At 40.4% G+C, this 20555-nt stretch overlaps 1 protein-coding gene across 6 annotated transcripts in view; it reads left to right on the top strand.

Moving 5' to 3' along the window:
• Nucleotides 1-11852, top strand: part of LOC122552951 (unconventional myosin-VI) — a 276023-nt gene extending 264171 nt beyond the window's left edge. For all 6 annotated transcript variants that reach the window (XM_043696239.2, XM_087991501.1, XM_087991500.1 and 3 more), the window contains 2 exons: nucleotides 289-504; nucleotides 8337-11852. In XM_043696239.2, the coding sequence (XP_043552174.2) occupies nucleotides 289-504; nucleotides 8337-8536 (416 nt within the window). In that variant the 3' untranslated portion in view covers nucleotides 8537-11852. The remainder of the gene's footprint in view (nucleotides 1-288; nucleotides 505-8336) is intronic.
• The last annotated feature ends 8703 nt before the right edge of the window (nucleotides 11853-20555 follow it).

Raw genomic sequence — 20555 nt, 5'->3', positions numbered from 1 at the left:
AGTTTTTATATGAATCAGAAGAAAAACCATCCCAAGCTGCTTTAGAGATTGAATCCGAAGTCTCTTCTGATTCAACCTCTATGTCAAAGCTATAAGAAAATGAAATACAGATTGCATGTTTTCTAATAGCTATATTTAATAAACAGTAATTGTGGGATTAAGGGAGTTGTGAAGTCTGCTGTTCCTACATTATTGAAGATTTTCATTACTGGTTACAGCTGCCAGTTTAATTCTGAAGTCCAAGTCTGATCCATATTGTCATGAAATATGCTTATTCATTTACAACAGCTCGGCAAAATCCCCCTCAGTTACAAGCTCGGCAGCAGGAGATTGCTCAGAATCGGACCCAGCGCTATTTCCGCATCCCATTTATCCGTCCAGCTGACCAGTACAAAGAGCCCCAGAACAAGAAGAAAGGCTGGTGGTATGCCCATTTTGATGGACCTTGGATTGCACGTCAGATGGAACTGCACCCAGACAAAGCCCCCATACTCCTGGTAGCTGGTAGGTGTCTCTGTGTGTGACAGCTCTGTCTTTCTGTGAACTGTATGCATGAACTCTGCTTTTTACAAACCTTTGCACACTTTACAATAAAGCCTCATCTCTATTCCATTTGACATAAGCTTGTGTCTGGTTCGGCACATTAATTTTATCCTTGAATATTTAGCATGGAAGCACCTTCTTGGCAGCAATGAATCATCAAGTGCACTGTAACGTGTCTGGTGTAAGTAAAACTTTCAAATTAGAAAGTAGGCCAAAAGGTTTCTTATTGTTTTTGCTCGATGTCTTCTAGCTATTTTTAAATATGTGTTCATTGACCCTTAAAGATACATTTGTTAAAATGCCCAGATCTTTTTTTCTCTGCCTTCTTAAATGTTTTTTTTTCACATGATGGGTGGTTTAATGTTATTCTCCATGTTCTCATTTATAACTGTTTTTAAAAGAAAGATCCCAATCTCCCGTCTACCTTTTATATATTGGAGCATTGTCTCCAGTACTACTACTTAGAGTCATGGAGTCCTACAGCATGGAGACAGGCCCTTTGGCCCAAACTGGTCCATGCCGAACAAAATGTCTCTTTGTGCTAGCCCTGTTTCTCTGCACTTGACCCATATCCTTTTAAACCTTTCCTATTCATGTATTTGTTCAAATGCCTTTTAAATTGGTATTAATGTATCCGCTTCAACCACTTCCGTTGGCAACTCATTCCATATACTCCCCACCCTCTGTGGGGAAAGAAATGTTGCCCTTCTGGTTCCCTTTTATTCTTTCCCCTCTAACCTTAATGGGATACCCTCTAGACCTCAATTCCCAACCCAGAGAAAAAGACTGAATATATTTACCTGATCCATGTCTCTCATGATCTTATACACATCAATAAGATCTCCCCTCAGTCTCCTCTGCTCGAAAGAAAAAGTCCTAGCCAGTCCAATCTCTCCCTAATAACTCAGTCCATTGAGTCCTGGCAACATCCTTGTAAATTTCTTCTGCACCCTTTCCAATTTAATAACATCCTTCCTATAGCGAGGTGACCAAAACTGAACACAATACTCCGCGTGGGGCCTCACCAACGTCCTGTACAACTGCAACATAATTTCCCAAATTCTATGCTCAATGCCCTGACTGATGAAGGCCAGTGTACCAAAAGCCACTTTCACAGCCCTGTCTACCTGTGACTTCACTTTCAGCGAACTGTGCACCTGAACTCCAAGGTTCCTCTGTTTCGCTACACTCCTTAAAGTCTGACCATTCAACATGAATCTCCTACCTAGATTTGACTATCCAAAATGTAAGACCTCACACTTATCTACGTTAAACTCATTTGCCATTTCTGGGCCCACTTCCCCAGTTGATCAAGGTCCTGCTGCCATTTCTGATAACCGTCCACAATGTCCATGATACCACCTATTTTTGTGTCATCTGCAAACTTACTAATCGTGCCTTGTACATTCTCATCCAAATCATTTGATATAGATAACAAACAGTAATGGGCTCAGTACTGACACCTGAGGTACTCTACTAGCCATAAGCCTCCAGTCTGATAGACATCCTTCTACTATTCCCCCCCTGCTTCCTACCCTCAAGCCAATTGTGTATCCAGTTTGCCAGCTCCCCCTGGGTTCCATGTGATCTAACCTTCCAAAGCTTTATCAAAGGCCTTTCTGAAATCCATATGGACTACGTTTAATGCCCTGCCCTTATCAACCTTTCTGGTCACTTCATCAAAGAACTCGAACAAATTTGAGGCATGATCTCCCACACACAGTCATGCTGACTGCTCCTAATCAAACCCTGTCTTTCCAAATACATGCACAGCTTATCTCTCAGAATATTCTCAAGTAACACACACATGTTAGGCTTACTGATCTATAGTTCCCAGGTTTTTCTTTGCAGCCATTCTTGAATAAGGGCACAACGTTCTCTACACTCCAGACGTCCAGGACCTCACCGTGGCTAATTCCTTGAACATGGGTGAGGTTCTGGAGGACTGGAGAATTGCTAATGTTGTCCCCTTGTTTAATAAGGGTAGCAGAGACAGGTAATTATAGACCGGTGAATCTGACGTCAGTGGTAGGGAAGCTGCTGGAGAAGATACTGAGGGATAGGATCTGTTCCCATAAAATGGGGGGAATAAAAATGGGCTTATCAGTAATAGGCAACATGGTTTTATGCAGGGAAGGTCATGTCTTACCAACTTAATCGAATTTTTTGAGGAAATAACAAAGTTGATTGAGGGAAGGGCTGCACATGTCATATACATGGACTTCAGTAAGGCATTTGATAAGGTTCCCCATAGGCTGATGGAGACGGTGAAGTTGCATGGGGTCCAGGGTGTACTCGCTAGATGGCTGGGCAACAGGAGAGCAAGAGGGAGATGTAGTGGAAGGGAGTTTGTTAAAATGGCGAACTGTGACCAGTGGTGTTCCACAGGGATCTGTGCTGGGATCACTGTCGTTTGTGATATACATAAATGATTTGGAGGAAGGTGTAGGTGGTCTGATTAGCAAGTTTGCAGATGACCCTAAGATTGGTGGAGTAGCAGATAGTGAAGGGGACTGTCAGAGAATACAGCAGAATATAGATAGATTGGAGAATTGGGCAGAGAAATGGCAGGTGGAGTTCAATCTGAGCAAATGTGAGGTGATGCATTTTGGAAGATCCAATTCAAGAGCAAACTATGTAGTAAATGGAGAAATTCTGGGGAAAATTGATGTACAAGGAGATCTGGGTGTTCAGGTCCATTGTTCCTGAATGTGGCAACGCATGCCAATAGAGTAGTCAAGAAGGCATAAGCATGCTTTCCTTCATCGGATGGAGTTGGCAGATCATGATACAGTAGCATAAGATTTTGGTTCGGCCATATTTGGAATACTGTGTAAAGTTCTGGTCGCCACATTATTGGAAGGATGTGAATGCTTTGGAGAGGGTGCATTGGAGGTTCACCAGGATGTTGCCTGGTATGGAGGGTGCTAGCTATGAAGAAGATTGAGTAGATTAGGATTATTTTCATTAGAAAGACTGAGGTTAATGGTGGACTTGATTGAGGTCTATAAAATCATGAGAGATATAGACGAGGTGGATAGCAACAAACTTGCCCCCACAGTGCGGACTCAATTACAAGGGGTCATGACTTCAAAGTGCGACAGGGGCAAGTTCTTTACGCAGACGGTGGTTGCCTGGAACACATTGCCAGTGGAAGTGGTAGAGGTGGGCACAATAGTGCCATTTAAGATGAATGAGCAGGGAGCAAAGGGATATAGACTCTTAGAAAATAGGTGACACATTTAGATAGAAGATTTGGATCGGTGCAGGCATGGAGGGCCAAAGGGCCTGATCCTGTCCTGTAATTTTCTTTGTTCACTGTTCTTTGCTGCAAAAATATCAGCCAGGCCCCCACAATTTCCTCTCTCACCTCTTGCAGTTTTCTTGGATATATCTGATAAGGACCAGGAGATTTATCCACCTTCATACATTCAGTGCATCCAACACTACCTCTGCTGTTATGGACTGTCCCTAAGATATCACCAGTAACTTCAAGTTCCCAAATCTTCATGTCCTTTTCCACGGTAAACAGAGAGAAATATTCATCGAGGACGTTGCCCATCTTCTGCAGTTCTACACATACATGAACACTTTGCTCCTTGAGAGGCCCTATATTCTCTCTAGTTATTCTTTTTCCTTTAATACACTTAAAGTACTTCTTTGGGTTCATCCGAATCTTCTCAGCCAAGGCTATCTTGTGCCCCCTTTTTGTCCTCCTGATTTCCTTCGGTGAGCTCCTGTGTTCCCTACATACCTCCCAGAGATATTAGTTGATCCTAGCTGCCTGTACCTGAGCCATGCTTCCTCCTTTTTTCTGGTCTAGGCCTCAATATCTCTTGTCGTCCAGGCTTCCCTATTCCTGCCAACCTTGCTCTTCACCCTCCGAGGAATGTATAGATCTTGAACTCTAGCTATCTCACTTTTAAAGGCCTCCCACTTGCCTGTACAGGACATTGGTCAGGCTTGAGCTTATAAGCAACAATTAACATTGAGAGGTAGGGTGCCAGTGAGCAGGAGAGGCCATTCCAAAATGGCACCGATTGGATTTCTCAGCCTTAGTCATTTTGAGTTGTAAATATTTTGTCGTCAACTTTTTCAGAGGTTCTGTGACCCACCTTTAGAACAGGTGGGACTTGAACTCAGGCCTCCTGGTGCAAAGGTAGGGATACTACCACTGCACCAGAGGAAACCCCAGTCAGTTGTATTCTACAATGAAGTCCTTACCAGCTGTGCTGAGGGAGGATATTCCTGGAAATACATCCAGGGAAGTTATTTGGGTGGAACTGAGAAATAAGAAAAGGATGATTACCTTATTGGGATTGTATTATAGATCGCCCAATAGTCAGAGGGAAATTGAGAAACAAACTTGTAAGGAGATCTCAGCTATCTGAAAGAATAATAGGGTAGTTATGGTAGGGGATTTTAACTTTCCAAACATCGACTGGGACTGCCATTGTGTTAAAGGTTGAGATGGAGAGGAATTTAAGTGTGTACAAGACAATTTTCTGATTCAGTATGTGGATGTACCTACTAGAGAAGGTGCAAACCTTGACCTACTCTTGGGAAATAAGGCATGGCAGGTGACTGAGGTGTCAGTGGGGGAGCATTTTAGGTCCAGCGACCATAATTCTATTCGTTTTAAAATCATGATGGAAAAGGATAGACCAGATCTAAAAGTTGAAGTTCTAAATTGGAGCGAGGCCAATTTTGACGGTATTAGTCAAGAACTTTCAAAAGTTGATTGGAGGCAGATGTTCGCAGGTAAAGGGATTGCTGGAAAATGGGATAACAGAAATGAGATAACAAGAATCCAGAGAAAGTATATTCCTGTCAGGGTGAAAGGGAAGGCTGGGAGTTATAGGGAATTACATTAGATTAGATTACATTACAGTGTGGAAACAGGCCCTTCGGCCCAACAAGTCCACACCGACCCGCCGAAGCGCAACCCACCCATACCCCTACGTTTACCCCTTACCTAACATTACGGGCAATTTAGCATGGCCAATTCACCTGACATGCACATCTTTGGACTGTAGGAGGAAACCGGAGCACCCGGAGGAAACCCACATAGACACGGGGAGAACGTGCAAACTCCACACAGTCAGTCGCCTGAGGCGGGAATTGAACCCGGGTCTCTGGCGCTGTGAGGCAGCCCACAAATGCTGGATGACTAAAGAAATTGAGGGTTTGGTTAAGAAAAAGAAGGAAGCATATGTCAGGTATAGACAGGATAGATCAAGTAAATCCTTAGAGTATAAAGGAAGTAGGAGTATACTTAAGAGGGAAATCAGGAGGGCAAAATGGGGACATGAGATAGCTTTGGCAAATAGAATTAAGGAGAATCCAAAGGGTTTTTACAAATATATTAAGGACAAAAGGGTAACTAGGGAGAGAATAGGGCACCTCAAAGATCAGCAAGGAGGCCTTTGCGTGGAGCCACAGAAAATGGGGGAGATACTAAATGAATATTTTGTATCAGTATTTACTGTGGAAAAGGATTTGGAAGATATAGACTGTAGGGAAATAGATGGTGACATCTTGCAAAATGTCCAGATTACAGAGGAGGAAGTGCTGGATGTCTTGAAACAGTTAAAGGTGGATAAATCCCCAGGACCTGATCAGTGTACCAGAGAACTCTGTGGGAAGCTAGAGAAGTGATTGCTGGGCCTCTTGCAGAGATATTTGTATCATCGATAGTCACAGGTGAGGTGTCGGAAGACTGCAGGTTGGCAAACGTGGTGCCACTGTTTAAGAAGGGCAGTAAAGACAAGCCAGGGAACTATAGACCGGTGAGGAGAAAGTGAGGTCTGCAGATGCTGGAGATCAAAGTTGAAACTTTATTGCTGGAACAGCACAGCAGGTCAGGCAGCATCCAGGGAACAGGAGATTCGACGTTTCGGGCACAATTCTTGAAGAAGGGCCTGTGCCCGAAACGTCGAATCTCCTGTTCCCTGGATGCTGCCTGACCTGCTGTGCTGTTCCAGCAATAAAGTTTCAACTATAGACCGGTGAACCTGACCTCAGTGGTGGGCAAGTTGTTGGAGGGAATCCTGAGGGACAGGACGTACATGTATTTGGAAAGGCAAGGACTGATACTCAACATGGCTTTGTGTATGGGAAATCATGATTGAGTTTTTTGAAGAAGTAACAAAGAAGATTGATGAGGGCAGAGCAGTAGATGTGATCTATATGGACTTCAGTAAGGCGTTCGACAAGGTTCCCCATGGGAGACTGATTAGCAAGGTTTGATCTCATGGAATACAAGGAGAACTAGCCATTTGGATACAGAACTGGCTCAAAGGTAGAAGACAGAGGGTGATGGCAGAGGTTTGTTTTTCAGACTGGAGGCCTGTGACCAGTGGAGTGCCACAAGGATCGGTGCTGGGCCCTCTACTTTTTGTCATTTACATAAATGATTTGGATGCGAGCATAAGAGGTACAGTTAGTAAGTTTGCAGATGATACCAACATTGGAGGTGTAGTGGACAGCGAAGAGGGTTACCTCAGATTACAACAGGATCTGGACCAGATGGACCAATGGGCTGAGAAGTGGCAGATGGAGTTTAATTCCGATAAATGCGAGGTGCTGCATTTTGGGAAAGCAAATCTTAGCAAGACTCATACACTTAATGGTAAGGTCCTAGGGAGTGTTGCTGAACAAAGAGACCTTGGAGTTCAGGTTCATAGCTCCTTGAAAGTGGAGTCGCAGGTAGATAGGATGGTGAAGAAGGTGTTTGGTATGCTTTCCTTTATTGGTCAGAGTATTGAGTACAAGAGTTGGGAAGTCATGTTGCGGCTGTACACAACATTGGTTAGGCCACTGTTGGAATATTGCGTGCAATTCTGGTCTCCTTCTTATCAGAAAGATGTTGTGAAACTTGAAAGGGTTCAGAAAAGATTTACAAGGATGTTGCCAGGGTTGGAGGACCTGAGCTACAGGGAGAGGCTGAACAGGATAGGGCTGTTTTCCCTGGAGCGTCGGAGGCTGAGGGGTGACCTTATCGAATGTTTATAAAATTACAAGGGCCATGGATAGGGTAAATAGACACAGTCTTTTCCCTAGTGTCGGGGAGTCCAGAACTAGAGGGCATAGGTTTAGGGTGAGAGGAGAAAGATATAAAAGAGACCTAAGGGGCAACTTTTTCACGCAGAGGGTGGTACAGGTATGGAATGAGCTGCCAGAGGATGTGGTGGAGGTTGGTACAATTGCAACATTTTAAGAGGCATTTGGATGGGTATATGAATAGGAAGGGTTTGGGGGGGATATGGGCCAGGTGCTGGTAGGTGGGACTAGATTGGGATGGGATATCTGGTCAGCATGGACGGGTTGGACCGAAGGGTCTGTTTCCATGCTGTACATCTCTATGACTCTATCTATCCAGGTTAACCAGTTAACTGTAATTTTCAGCATTTTGGCCCAGTATAAATTGCAGCCACTATTGCATGGATTTTCTTTCACATGGAGACACTCCTTCCTGATGAAGGGCTTTTCCCCAAAGTGTCTACTTTCTGCTCCTTGGATGCTACCTGCTTTTCCTGCATCACCCTTTTCAACTCAAAGTCTTAATACAAAGTCACTACTAATCACTAGATTCATATGATTAACCTTGAATACTTTGTTGGAATGCTGACTTTTAAGTTTGATTTCATGCCATATAAAAGTGTATTCAAACCTTGGGAACTAATGTTACTGCCTTTAGGATTTACTGCTTGCATCTCTTCCTTTCTAGACTGGAACGATTAGCTTTCTCCTCTTCTGTAGGTTTCATGAAATATTTCTGCATTATATTTTAGGTAAGGATGACATGGAGATGTGTGAGCTAAGCCTGGATGAGACGGGACTCACTCGGAAACGAGGAGCTGAGATCCTACCACGGCAGTTTGAAGAAGTGTGGGAGCGTTGTGGTGGAGTCACATATCTCCGCAATGCAATTGAGAGCAAGCAAGCCAGGCCCACATACGCCACAGCAATGCTCCAGAACCTTATGCAGTAGAATGGAATAGTTTTTGCCCTCATTACAAGTAGTGGTTTAGATGAAAAGACTTGTGAATGGAACAAAGGGAAGACTACTCCTCCCTGACAAAAATAGATCTCTGAGCTTGAAATAAATGTGTTTTTTTAACTTCCAGAATTCATGAGCACTATGTTGTGCAATGGTAATGAGTAAAACTAATCAAATAAAATTAGGAATAATATTCAGTGACACTAACCCAATTTCCTTAAAATTGTTTTGTAAACAATCAGGAGTAATGCATCTGGAGTGAATTACGGTTTATCAAAAATGCCACAGTGACATTTGCGATATTAAGCAAAGAATGAAGGTGGCTGATCTACAAGGTGTTAGTTCTTTCAAAGTCACATTTGTTGCGAAATATATGGTTTTATCCAGAGTAGTTTAAAAATCCGCATGCTATCACTTTTGATTGAATTGTTAGATGTTATTTGTTGCTTTGTAAAAGACCTTAATGGGAACAGCTGCTACTGTCCATGACCACCAATTTAGAGACCCTAATTCAGTAGTTTGAACACTGATATCACATTTCACAGCTAGATTATAAAATTATACTTGAAGGTTGCAGTTTTCCGGAACTATGAAATAACCTGCAATCCTTATAATTAGTGGGTCCTGATATTGGGTTCTTAAAAAAAATTACTTATTTATTTCAAGCCCTACAATTTTGGATAATCATGTTGTGCCTCTTTGACCCAAATAGATTTTGTTAATTGTAGGATGTTTTATTAATTTCTAATTATGTGATGTTTTTTTTGTGTAGTGAAGTCTTTTTTTGGTGTACTCTAATAATCAAACACATTGACCTTTCATAAACACTACAGTGAAATATCTTAAAACTGGAACTGTAATGCTTTTTGTACCAGACCCTTCCTTTCAAATAATCTGTTCCTGGAAATGGTTGGGGAATCTTGCAATTTCCCAGATAAGTTAAGCACAGTGCTGTATCTTCTTTAGCTTCTCATGAAAGAAGTATAATCTTTAAGAATGAGCTGGAACACAACCTTTTCCTTTAATATCTCTAGTAAAATTTGATCTCACTCCTTTCACCATTCCAACTTACTAAAGCCATATGCAGAAAGTTTTTCTTGCTGAGGTTAATGGTGACAAGTTGCCTTTTCAGAGATTTGGATAAAAGCAACTTCCTAGTCTGAAAGATGGAGTCTGTTGGCTCCTTTTGTATCCTTTCATTGCTGTTGAAATTAAAAGAAATGCATTATCTCTGCAGATGGGATTTGTGTACAGCTGACTAGAACAGGGGAATAAAAGTGTCAGCCTCTGAAAGTAGGCCAGCATAATCTTGCACTGCATGGCAGTTATAGTTTTTGTGGAAACCCCCAATCTCTCTTTTGTCAAAGTCTTAACTTGATAACTGGGTAGAATTTGCTGTAAGTAGGCTGGTTATTTATTTATGATTTCAAATGTGCAAAGTGATTCTCTAATAATCTGATTTACAAGCTCGACCTGAAAACAGTTCATGTTTTCATGATTCTTCCTGAATCACTTGGAACAAAGTCTGTTAAGATTTTACACAGTTTTACCATTTGATTTTGAATGATCTGTTTTCAATGGTGGCATACAGAAAATAAACACATTCCTTACCTGATGTCTTGGAACATGTTTATGCTTTTGTATCTTTTGCTGATGGTGTCAACTCTTCTGGTAAATTATGTATTGTTTCATTTTTTGAAGCCAGGAAGGGGTTTGACTATCTAACACATTTTACAATACTTTTTTTGTTGAATATGTGTCACTAGTAGCATAGTCAGTGACCTCTTTAGTCACTCACTTGACTTCATGAAGGTGTGATCGTAAAGTTGAAGTGTCTTGATGCCATGCTCATTGTTTCATTCAGTTTGTCGATGGATTGTGTGTCATGGCTTTTTTTAAAAAGGTCTCCTCATTATCCTGAGCAATGTTAACTGTTTCATGTTGTGCTATTGATAATTGTATTTGAAACAGGAACTTCCCTGTGAATATACTATGGATTTCAATATGTATTTGTAACAATCACATTTCCAATAGTGCTGTAATACCCTACCTCGTATGAAATCTGGTACGAGCTATTCTGGTCTCTCAAGTGATCATCTCAAAAGGTCAGGCAGTGCATGGGATCTTCGTTCCCCGCTAGCTGCAAAATTTGCATGTCTGAGCTGATGCCCTGGATACCATATGTGTTTTCCTTATTGTTCAGTATAGACCAAGACACACATGTTACTAAAAGTAAGCTATGAATTAATTAACTCAACTTTACTGACTCACTAGAATGTACATTATTTTTGATTAATCTATTTTCTTGAATTGCTCTAGGGTTATTTATTATAATTCACATAAAACATCATTTAGAAAAATTCCCCTGTTTGGTGTAACCAGTTCCGATTTTATTTACTCAATTACTTTTTCAATTGATACAACAATTGATACCATTAATTTCATTCATGTGAAACCTTTATGCCCAATCCAATATGATCACATTTTTAAAACATTGAACAAGCTCCTCAATTTATCTAAATTATGAAAACCTTTATATTTTTTAAGGAGCTGTTTCCCCTGAATATGACCTAATTCTGTTTTAATCATTTCAAAATGATTCCAAATTAGTCCTGTTAGACTGGTCTTATTTTAAGAAAATAAAATTAAACCTAGACAAAACATTTCTGCTTGCTACCTAAGAACCACATAAGTTCTCCCTTAAAGAAAATTTAACCGTCTCCATAAACTTCAGTTCTGTTTCACTCTTTCATTGCTCAAAAGAATAGTTCCTTTCAATTAATCTTAAATTCTAATTTCAGAAGCAATTTGTGCCCAGACTTAGTGATTTACATTAGAGATAACTGTTTGCAAATTTGTCCCATTTCAAGTACCCTGTCCTGGACAGCAACTTCCCTTAAATGGGTTAAGTCTTAAATTTTGAAAGGCAATATTTTAAATTCATATTATCACCTGTGATGTTTGATGTCTATAGGTAACTTTTCTAAACTGCTGCGTCTCTTCCTCACCATCAAAGCCATTTGGTTCAGAAAATAGTGTCTCCAAAAGATGAACAGAAAATCTGATGTGCCTCTATTTAAAAGAGCCATGGGGTTAATTTGTCAATCTATAATTTTCCTTCTGATTATTTGTGTATGAGATTAGTACATTTTGCATTCAGCAATAAAATGCTGTCAATGGAAAGACTTGGCTTGTTTGGAGGTTTGAAAGAAGACAGAGCATCACCTCGAGAAGCATCAATGTGTTATTTCACTTGAATTTGAAAAACCTCTTACATTAATAAAAGAATTGTGACATTTGTATCTTTTTCTAAAATCCAACCTTTTTTACCTTTATAAGCTTGCACAACGTTTCCTGAGGCCAGTAAATTCAGAAATTTACTTACAGCTCAAAGTTTGTGCGAAGATTTGTAGCTCGGTATACATGTGCAGCAGGTAATCAGAAAAGCTAATGGAATGTTGGCTCTTACTTCAAGGGGCCTGGACTATAAGAGAAGGGAAGTCTTACTGCAACTGCACAAATACTGGTGAGACCACATCTGGAGTACTGTGAACAGTTTTAGTCCCTATATTTAAGGAAAGATATAATTTCATTAGCGGCTGTAGAGAGAAGGTTCACGCCTGCTTGGAGAGATTGCTTTATGAGCAAAGGATAAACAGATTGGGACTCTACTCATTGAAATTTGGAAAAATGGGAGATGATCTCATTGAAACATATAGGATTCTTAAGGGGCTTGACAAGGTAAATGCTAAGAGGATATTTTCCTGATTCAGTGTGTCTAGGACCAGAGGGCAGAGATGCCAGGTTAAGACTGATGAGGGGGCATTTCTTCTGAGGGTTGAGTCTTGAGTACTATTTGCCACAGAGCGCGGTGGGGGCAAAGTCCTTGTGTATATTTAAGGCTGAGATAGATTCTTGATCAGTAGGGGAATCGAGGATTATGGGGAAAACACAGGACGTGAGCAATGTTGGATCAGCTATGATCCTATTGAACAAGTTCTGGGGGTCAAATAGCCTACTTCTGTTCCTATTTCTTATGGTCAAAAGTGGTGGGAGGGGGTGGTTGTGGGGAAGCTTGCAGTGCTTTGTAAACTTAGGACATTGTGACCTCATTTGAAAATCACTTTTATTTAAACAGCAAAAAGCAACAGCAATTTTAACCTATAGTACAATTAAAACAAAACATTTTGAAAATTTCATCGCTTTGCAAGTAAAGTTTAGTGAAAATATCTATACTGATGTCTTTAACCTAGTTTAGTTCAAAGATTTTCTACCAATTCTGGGTGCATAATCGTAAATTAAAATGAGTAATAGTGAAATGTTGAAATATTCCTTTCTGTAATGAGTTATAAATTCAAGTGCACAAATATGAACAATTTGTAGTTGAGTTTAAGGAATAATGATACTGACCATATTAATTCAAAATCCAGACACATCATCCACATGTCTTAAAAATAAAATGTGTAACAATCAACAAACTTAAACTTTGCATTGAGCTCTAGGGAAGATGTGAATTAGAAATTTTTATGCTTCCAATAACAAAGGGTTAAGCAGCCTTCTGGCTCTGTAAATGTAGTAGTGGAAGCTGGTAAGACCAAAAACAAAATCTCAGGCACTTTCTTTCAAGATAATCTTTCATTCTTGGGTCAAGAATTCTCCCACTTCTACAAGTAAACTCTGGTGTATTACCTTTTTAATACTAAAATCCAAACATACCGAAAGAATCCATTTCATCTTGTTGCAGTGTTAACTTTTGCTGTAGGCCTTTTAACTTTTGCTTTTTCCTAATCCTATTGTTAGATTTCAAGTATCAAACCCAGTGATTTTATGGACGGTTTTGTCCTCAACAGTTGTATGCTGTGAAAAGGCTGATCATGTCTTAAGTCTACAGTTTCCTATGATGCACGGTCTCAACTCAGCATCTATTTTCTCAGTTGACTGCAGAGCAGATTATGGTGTCTGTCACTACTTTTTGAAGGATAGTCTCTGGGAAAAGTCCTTGTTCTCAAATTAACAATCCAATGAATACTGCTTTCCTTAGTTCCTTTTTTACTAGTACTAGTCTACACAGCTTCTCGAGTTAAACAAATGTAAGAAATGGCAGATTTGAAAATCTTCTAGAAATAGCTGTCAAAGCAGGAATTGTGGGATTTGTTTTCATAGTTTATTTTCTCTCTCCAAACTTAACAGGTGAAAACCATTCATTTCCCTCTGTAATCAAACATGTATTTAATTTATGCATCTTGTTTAAACTCACTTCTCAATAATTTGGTTTAGAAACATTTATGAGCTTGACCGCCTTTTAAGGTGATCCTTGACCAAGGCTTAGTGCTGTCAGAGGTAGGAGTCACTGGTTGAGAAGCAACTATTATTTAAACACATTTGGAGAAGTAGCTTAAAGCTGAAAATGTGTTGCTGGAAAAGCGCAGCATTCAAGGAACAGGAGAATCGACATTTTGGGCATAAGCCCTTCAGGAATGAGGAAAGTGTGCCCTCGCTGAAGAAGGACTTATGCCCGAAACGTCGATTCTCCTGTTCCTTGGATGCTGCCTGACCTGCTGCGCTTTTCTAGCAACACATTTTCAGCTCTGATCTCCAGCATCTGTAGCCCTCACTTTCTCTCAAAGAAGTAGCTTAAAACCAGGATTATGAAATGTGATCGCCAGAAACTGCAGTATCTACCTGTGTGCGATTCATAGTCAATGAGAACTGTGTTTGACCCACCGGAAATGAAAGTGAACAGAGGCAGTCATACATTGTAGAGAATATATCTTAAAACGCCTAACCTGGCTGAAACCTTATACAAGGAAGCAAGAGTCATGGAGACAAAAATTGGCAGTTGTCCTTTTGATGCAAGAGGCAGCTATTTCTCACTGTGCTTCCAGAATTCAGGTTTGAGGGCAAATTGACCTCTCTCCCTTGCAAGAGATACTTGTTAGCTATGCCCTGGACTGGCAAATATCTTGCCAACATCATAGATTTCAAAGTGGTATACTGTAGTCTCTGTACCCTTTTGTTTCATCAGTCTGATTGAGCCACTGGAGCTGACCACACCACCTTGCCATTATTGTGCTGGATGAAACTATTGGTGATGTACCCCTGTGTGAGGTAGCCAAGTTTGTGATTGCCATTGAGGTTACTAGTTCTCAAAGCAGTAGTTGGATGGTATCCATATTATTAACCCTTCCCACCACTGCTACTGTACATGAAGTAGATTTTTCACAATTGACTGTAAACCTTTATATAAAAGGCATGATGTCTTATTTCAAATCATTCATGGTTGAATGGAACCTGTCTCTGTAGGTAAGGTTAGGGCACATTCTTACTTCTCAGACTCCCTTGCCAAATGCAACTCCATACCAGAATACAAAACCGGTTGCAGAGGCTCTGTGGTCAATCCTGATCAGCCATTGGCCCAGTCAATGATCTGCCTTTCCTGCAGGCCGTGTGTTAAACCCCATCCACCACTTTTATGTAGCATGAGTAAAGATGGTTCCAACCTTGCTGTTCTACCCTATGTTGTCTCTCAGGATGATATGAACTACCAACCCAATCAAAGATAGTATCACTGGGTTGCCTAGGTTCATTCAACTATGGAAAATCAATTGTTGCATGCTCCCTCTATCAGAGAATACTACTAGTCGATGGTTTTACTGGTGAAGCTTTCCACTGTGACCCTCTATTCAGACTTAGGCAGATTTTGAAGCAAGTCTTAAAAGGTGTCTCTCTGCCTGGAGCAAAAACCCAAACAACCACTACAATTCTCCATTCTCGTTACAAATAATGGTCTGCCCTGAGCATACTTCCAGCTAGATTTTTTTTAGCTCTTCCCATTAAATCTTCTAGATCCAGGTACTGTCTGCTGTTGATAGACAAATTCACCAAATGTGTAGAGAGTTTTCCCTGTAAGATGAGTACAGCTCTCATGCAATGAAACTACTGTTGGGGGAGGTTGTCAACAGGATAAGGGAAATCACATCAGGTCAATAACTATCCCACTCATATTTCACAGAGGAAATATTATTGAAACACCTTAAGAAAATTACTCCCATACGTCAAAATTAGTAGAGAGGAGCAACCAAACTAGCAAAATGAAGTTGAGGAAATCTCAGCAGACCCTCACAGAATGGATTAAATGTATTATCCATGTGACTGACAGCCCTGGATACTAGCAGTCCACCATACTTAGCAGTAATGGGTCAAGACTAATGGGGAGCTGCCCACCTCCTGACATTCACTCTGGCCCTATTCCTGTAAGTGGCAGCTAGTTGGAAATAGCTACAGTTGATGGTAGGATTCTAAGAAGGGGACAAATCACCATAGTTGAGCAGACAAATTAACTGGTATGATATTTAATGGAAGAAACATACAATGTGACAAAAATAATGGGTAAATCAGAGCATGAAGGAAGTTTTAAGAGATAATAAATGATGACCAAAAATATAATAAAGAGGGAGAAGATAAATTATAAGGGCAATAAGTACCATAATAGCAGACACTAAGAATGGCTTCAAATATTAAAAAAACGTGAGAGGCAACAGTGAACATAGGCACTTGGAGAATAAGGCTGGGGAAATAATAATGAGGATCCATGAAATAGCTAAAGAGTTGAACAAATGCTTTGCATCAGACTTCATGGTAGAGGATATCAATGACATTCCAAACTTACTAAATAATTGAGAGGCCAAGGGGAGGGGCAAGGAAATAATTATCACCAGGAAAAGAAGTACCAATGAAGCTGAGGGGCAATAAGTCCCCTAGAACTGATGGGATACGTTGTAAGGTTTGAAAGGAAGTAGGTGGAGGGATAATAGAAATCTTCCAAGAACTTTTAGTTTCTGGAAAAGTCCCATGATTGACAGTTTTTCAATGTAATATCCTTATTCAAAAACAGTGAGATGTAAATAAAACAGGTACCCATATTCCAGTCAGCTTAATGTGGGTATTTGGGAAAATGCTATAGTCTATTGCAAAGGATGTCAAAGAAGAACATCTAGAAATACATGATGTATTCAAGCAGAGTCAACACAGTTTCTTAGAATAAAAGATGGAAAAATGAGATTGTGCACTTTGGCAAGAGAATAAAAGAGTTGCAGCACATGGATTTGGGGCTCCTATTGCAGCAATCACAAAACTCTGGCATCCAAATTCAGAGGATCATAGGGAAAGCAAATTGAATCTTGGCCTTTATTTCAAAGTGACTGAATCATAAAAATAGGCCTTACTAAAACAATACAAGACACTATTTCACACCACACCTAGAATACTGTGAACAGTTTTGGTCCCATTATCTCAGGAAAGATATACTGACGCTAAAGGCAGTCCAGAGATTCCAGGTATTGAGGGATGTCCTTATAAGACAGGCTAAATAGGTTGGGCCTGTTCTTATTGGAGTTTAAAAGATTGTGAGGACACCATTGAAACATACCAAGTGTTTCAGCAACTAGACAGAGTAGATGGTGAGAAGTTGTTTGCTCTTGTGCAAGGAATCACTCACTTAAGATAGGAGGAGCAATTTCTTCTCCTGGAGTAGTAAATCTGTGGAATTCTTTTCCATAGAGAGCTGTTGAGGCTGGACAATTAAGTATGTTCAAGACGGAGACACAGTTTTTTAATTAGTAAGGCAATCTAGGGTTATGGAGAAAATACAGGAAAGCGCAGGATCATCAGATCAACCCAATCTCATTGAACAGTGGAGCAGACTTAATTGGCAGAATAGCCTATTTCTGTTCCTATGTCCTATGGTCTTATAAATGGTTTAAGGCAATCTAGAATGAGAAAGAGCCTAATGCTCATCTGGGACTATGGTGACTTTATCTTGTTATGTGTAGGCTCATGACCAACAATGCAGACTGCTCTCCAAAGAAAAGGAAACACCAGAAGTACAAAAAAATGGAGAAGTTGGAAGAGAAGAATGAAGAATAGGTTAAGCACAACATGATGACATCTCTTTAAGAAGACAAACATTTTAAATGAGCAGTAAGCCAGCGCAGCGAGTGGCAGCAGACAGCTGGAAAAAGCTGGAAATGCTCCAATAACATATTTCTAAAAGCCTAAATCAGCCAGAACAAAGGGAGATTGGTGAGGACTAATGACAGTTTCAGTAAAATAAGATAGGAGCAGATCCAAGTTGTCATCTAGCAAAGTGAGAGTTGCAAAGTTGCTTGTTAAAATGTCAAAAATGATATTGATACTTTTGAGGTCTTAAAAGTATTTGACAATTATTCTGTTTTATGAACCAATTGTATTCGGGAAAGGAAAGAGATTCAATAAAAGTGTAGCATTTCCTGGAGAACTTCTTAACAATTTCATCAGTGATCTTTACATGTTGACTAAACCTTGTGAATATGGAGCATTGCCACCAGAATTAATTACAGACGGTATTGTTGTCAGAATTTCTGATTCATCTCCTTCCATGTTTTTACAATCAAAGGAAGATGTCACACTAGAAATAACATTCAGCTTGTGAAACCTTCTGGGGAACAGAAGGATAAATTTACTTCAGAAAACCTCAGATCATATCAACCTCATATTATATGAGCATTTCAAGCAATCATGAGACAAAAAGTGTTTAAATTCTTTGTTGCTATAAGTAACTGGGGTAGCATGGTGGCTCAGTGGTTAGTACTGCTGCTTCACAGCGCCAGGGACCCAGGTTCGGATTCCAGTCTTGGGCAACTGTCTGTGTGGTGTTTGAACATTCTCCCTGTGTCTGTGTGGGTTTCCTCCGGGTGTTCCAGTTTCCTCCCACAGTCCAAAGATGTGCAGGTCAGGTGAATTGGCCATGCTAAATTGCCCAAGGTGTTACAGTGCATCATTCAGAGGGAAATGGGTCTGAGTGAGTTACTCTTCAGAGGATTGGTGTGGACTTGTTGGGCCGAAGGGCCTGTTTCCACACTGTAGGGAATCTAATCTAAAACTGTCCAAGATGTGAAGTAAACTAAAAATGCAGACAAAAGCAATATCCAGCTGTCTTAACAATATCACTTTTACAAGAAGTGATACATTTTAAAAAGATGCATTAACAAGAAACAATCCTTAACCACAGAAACAATGTTAGTTGCATTTGTAAAGTCAATATTTTGTTCCAAATATCATTAAAGAAATCTGTCGACTCCTAATGTAAGTCTCCAGAAAATTTAAAGGAGGATTCCAACCATCCAAAAAGTCATGTGCCATTGCCCAACTTGACATATGTCAGTAAGACTTTACTGATCTCAAACAATTACTGAAAACACAGCAAGAAGAAAACTAAGATCGGAGACATTGGTGTTATACCAATGTGTATTTTTTAAAAATCCTCTGAACTGAGGAAGTTGCTTACTTGTTCCATGCTGATGGAAAATCTTCAAGCTTTGACTTCCAGAAAACCTGGGTATAACCACCATATGAACATTTGAAAACATTAGTGGCCTCTGAAGAGAGCTGGTCCAGAGACCACAACTATTCGGAGAAGTGACTGTAAACACAACACAGCTAGAGCCACTGACAACAACAAAACCAAACAAAACAACATTGTTACAAGGTAGAATTATTTTAACCAAAGTCAAACAAAGATTATTTCTTTCACCAACTCAATTATCCTCCATTGCATGCTTTGAGGAAATTACAGATCTCTCATCAGCAACAGCGACAAATGTGTTCAGCAAAAGACATTTTCAGAAGTAAGAGATCCACCAGTCACATAACTTCAAGGAAAAGATAATCTATCCATCTGAACCAGGAAGAATGTATGGAGCCAGAGGCTTGGGTCAGGGTGGGTAGGAGGAGATAGTGATAAACATGATTTACTTGTTTAAGAATTGTATATTACCCAAAATTAGGAAATAAAAACTTGGGGCACTGTTGTATACAACAGTTTGCCTGAAAGGGTTCATTCAAAGCTTTGGAATAAGTCCACCCAATAATATATAAATGACTGTCTGGAAGGAGCTAGTCTTAGATTCATACAGCACGGAAACAGCGCCTTCAGCCCAACTCATCCATGCTGACTAGGTTTCTTAAACTGAACTAGTTTGCTTGCATTTGGCCCAGACCCTCTAAACATTCCTATCCATGTATTTGTCCAAATGTATTTTAAATGTTGTATTGTATTCACCTTTATTACTTTCTCTCGCAGCTTGTTCCATGTACGCACCGCCTTCTGTGTGAAATATTTCCCCCACAGGTCCCAATCTCATCTAGTTTTGGATTCCCCCGCCCTGGGGCAAAGATCTTGGCCACTCACTTTTTCTATGCCTAAACATCTATCAAGGGTCACCTCTATAAAGTTACCCCTCAGCATTCTATGCTCCAGGGGAAAAAGGTCCCAGCCTTTTCAGCCTCTCAGAGTCATAGAGATGTATAGCATGGAAACAGATCCTTCAATCTAACTTGTCCATACCGACTAGATATCCGAACCTAATCTAGTCCCACCTGGCAGCAGTTGGCCCACATCCCTCTAAACCCTTCCTCTTCATATACCCATGCAGATGCCTTTAAAATGTTGTAATTGTACCAACCTCCACCACTTCCCCTGGCAGCTCATTCCATACAAGTAACACCCTCTGTGTGTAAAAGTTGCCTCGAGAGTCCCTTTTATATCTTTCCCCTCTCACCCGGAATCTATGCTCTCTACTCTGGACTTCCCCACCCCAGGGAAAAGACTTTGTCTATTTACCCTATCCATACCCCTCATGATTTTATAGGGAAAACAGTCCCAGCCTATTCAGCCTCACCCTATAGCTCTCCCTATAATCCTGGCAACATCCTTGTAAATCTTTTCTGAATGCTTTCCAATAGGAAGGAGACCAGAATTACACGCAATATCCCAAACGTGGCCTAACCGATGTCCTGTACAGCCACAACATAACCTCCCAAGTCCTATACTCAATGCTCTGACCAATAAAGGAAAGCATACCAAACTCCTCCTTCATTATCTTTTTTGTTCAGCAGCACTCCCCAGGACCTTACCATTAACCCCATCCACCTGGACACCCCGTGCTGGCCTCTTACCCGCCCTCGATCTCTT

The sequence above is a fragment of the Chiloscyllium plagiosum genome, unplaced genomic scaffold (assembly GCF_037043375.1).
Source record: "Chiloscyllium plagiosum isolate Xiang-an unplaced genomic scaffold, Cpla_swu_hap1 HiC_scaffold_10, whole genome shotgun sequence".
NCBI classification, from domain to species: domain Eukaryota; kingdom Metazoa; phylum Chordata; class Chondrichthyes; order Orectolobiformes; family Hemiscylliidae; genus Chiloscyllium; species Chiloscyllium plagiosum.
Note: the sequence above shows the minus strand (reverse complement) of the source record. Positions and strands in the feature narration are given on the sequence as shown.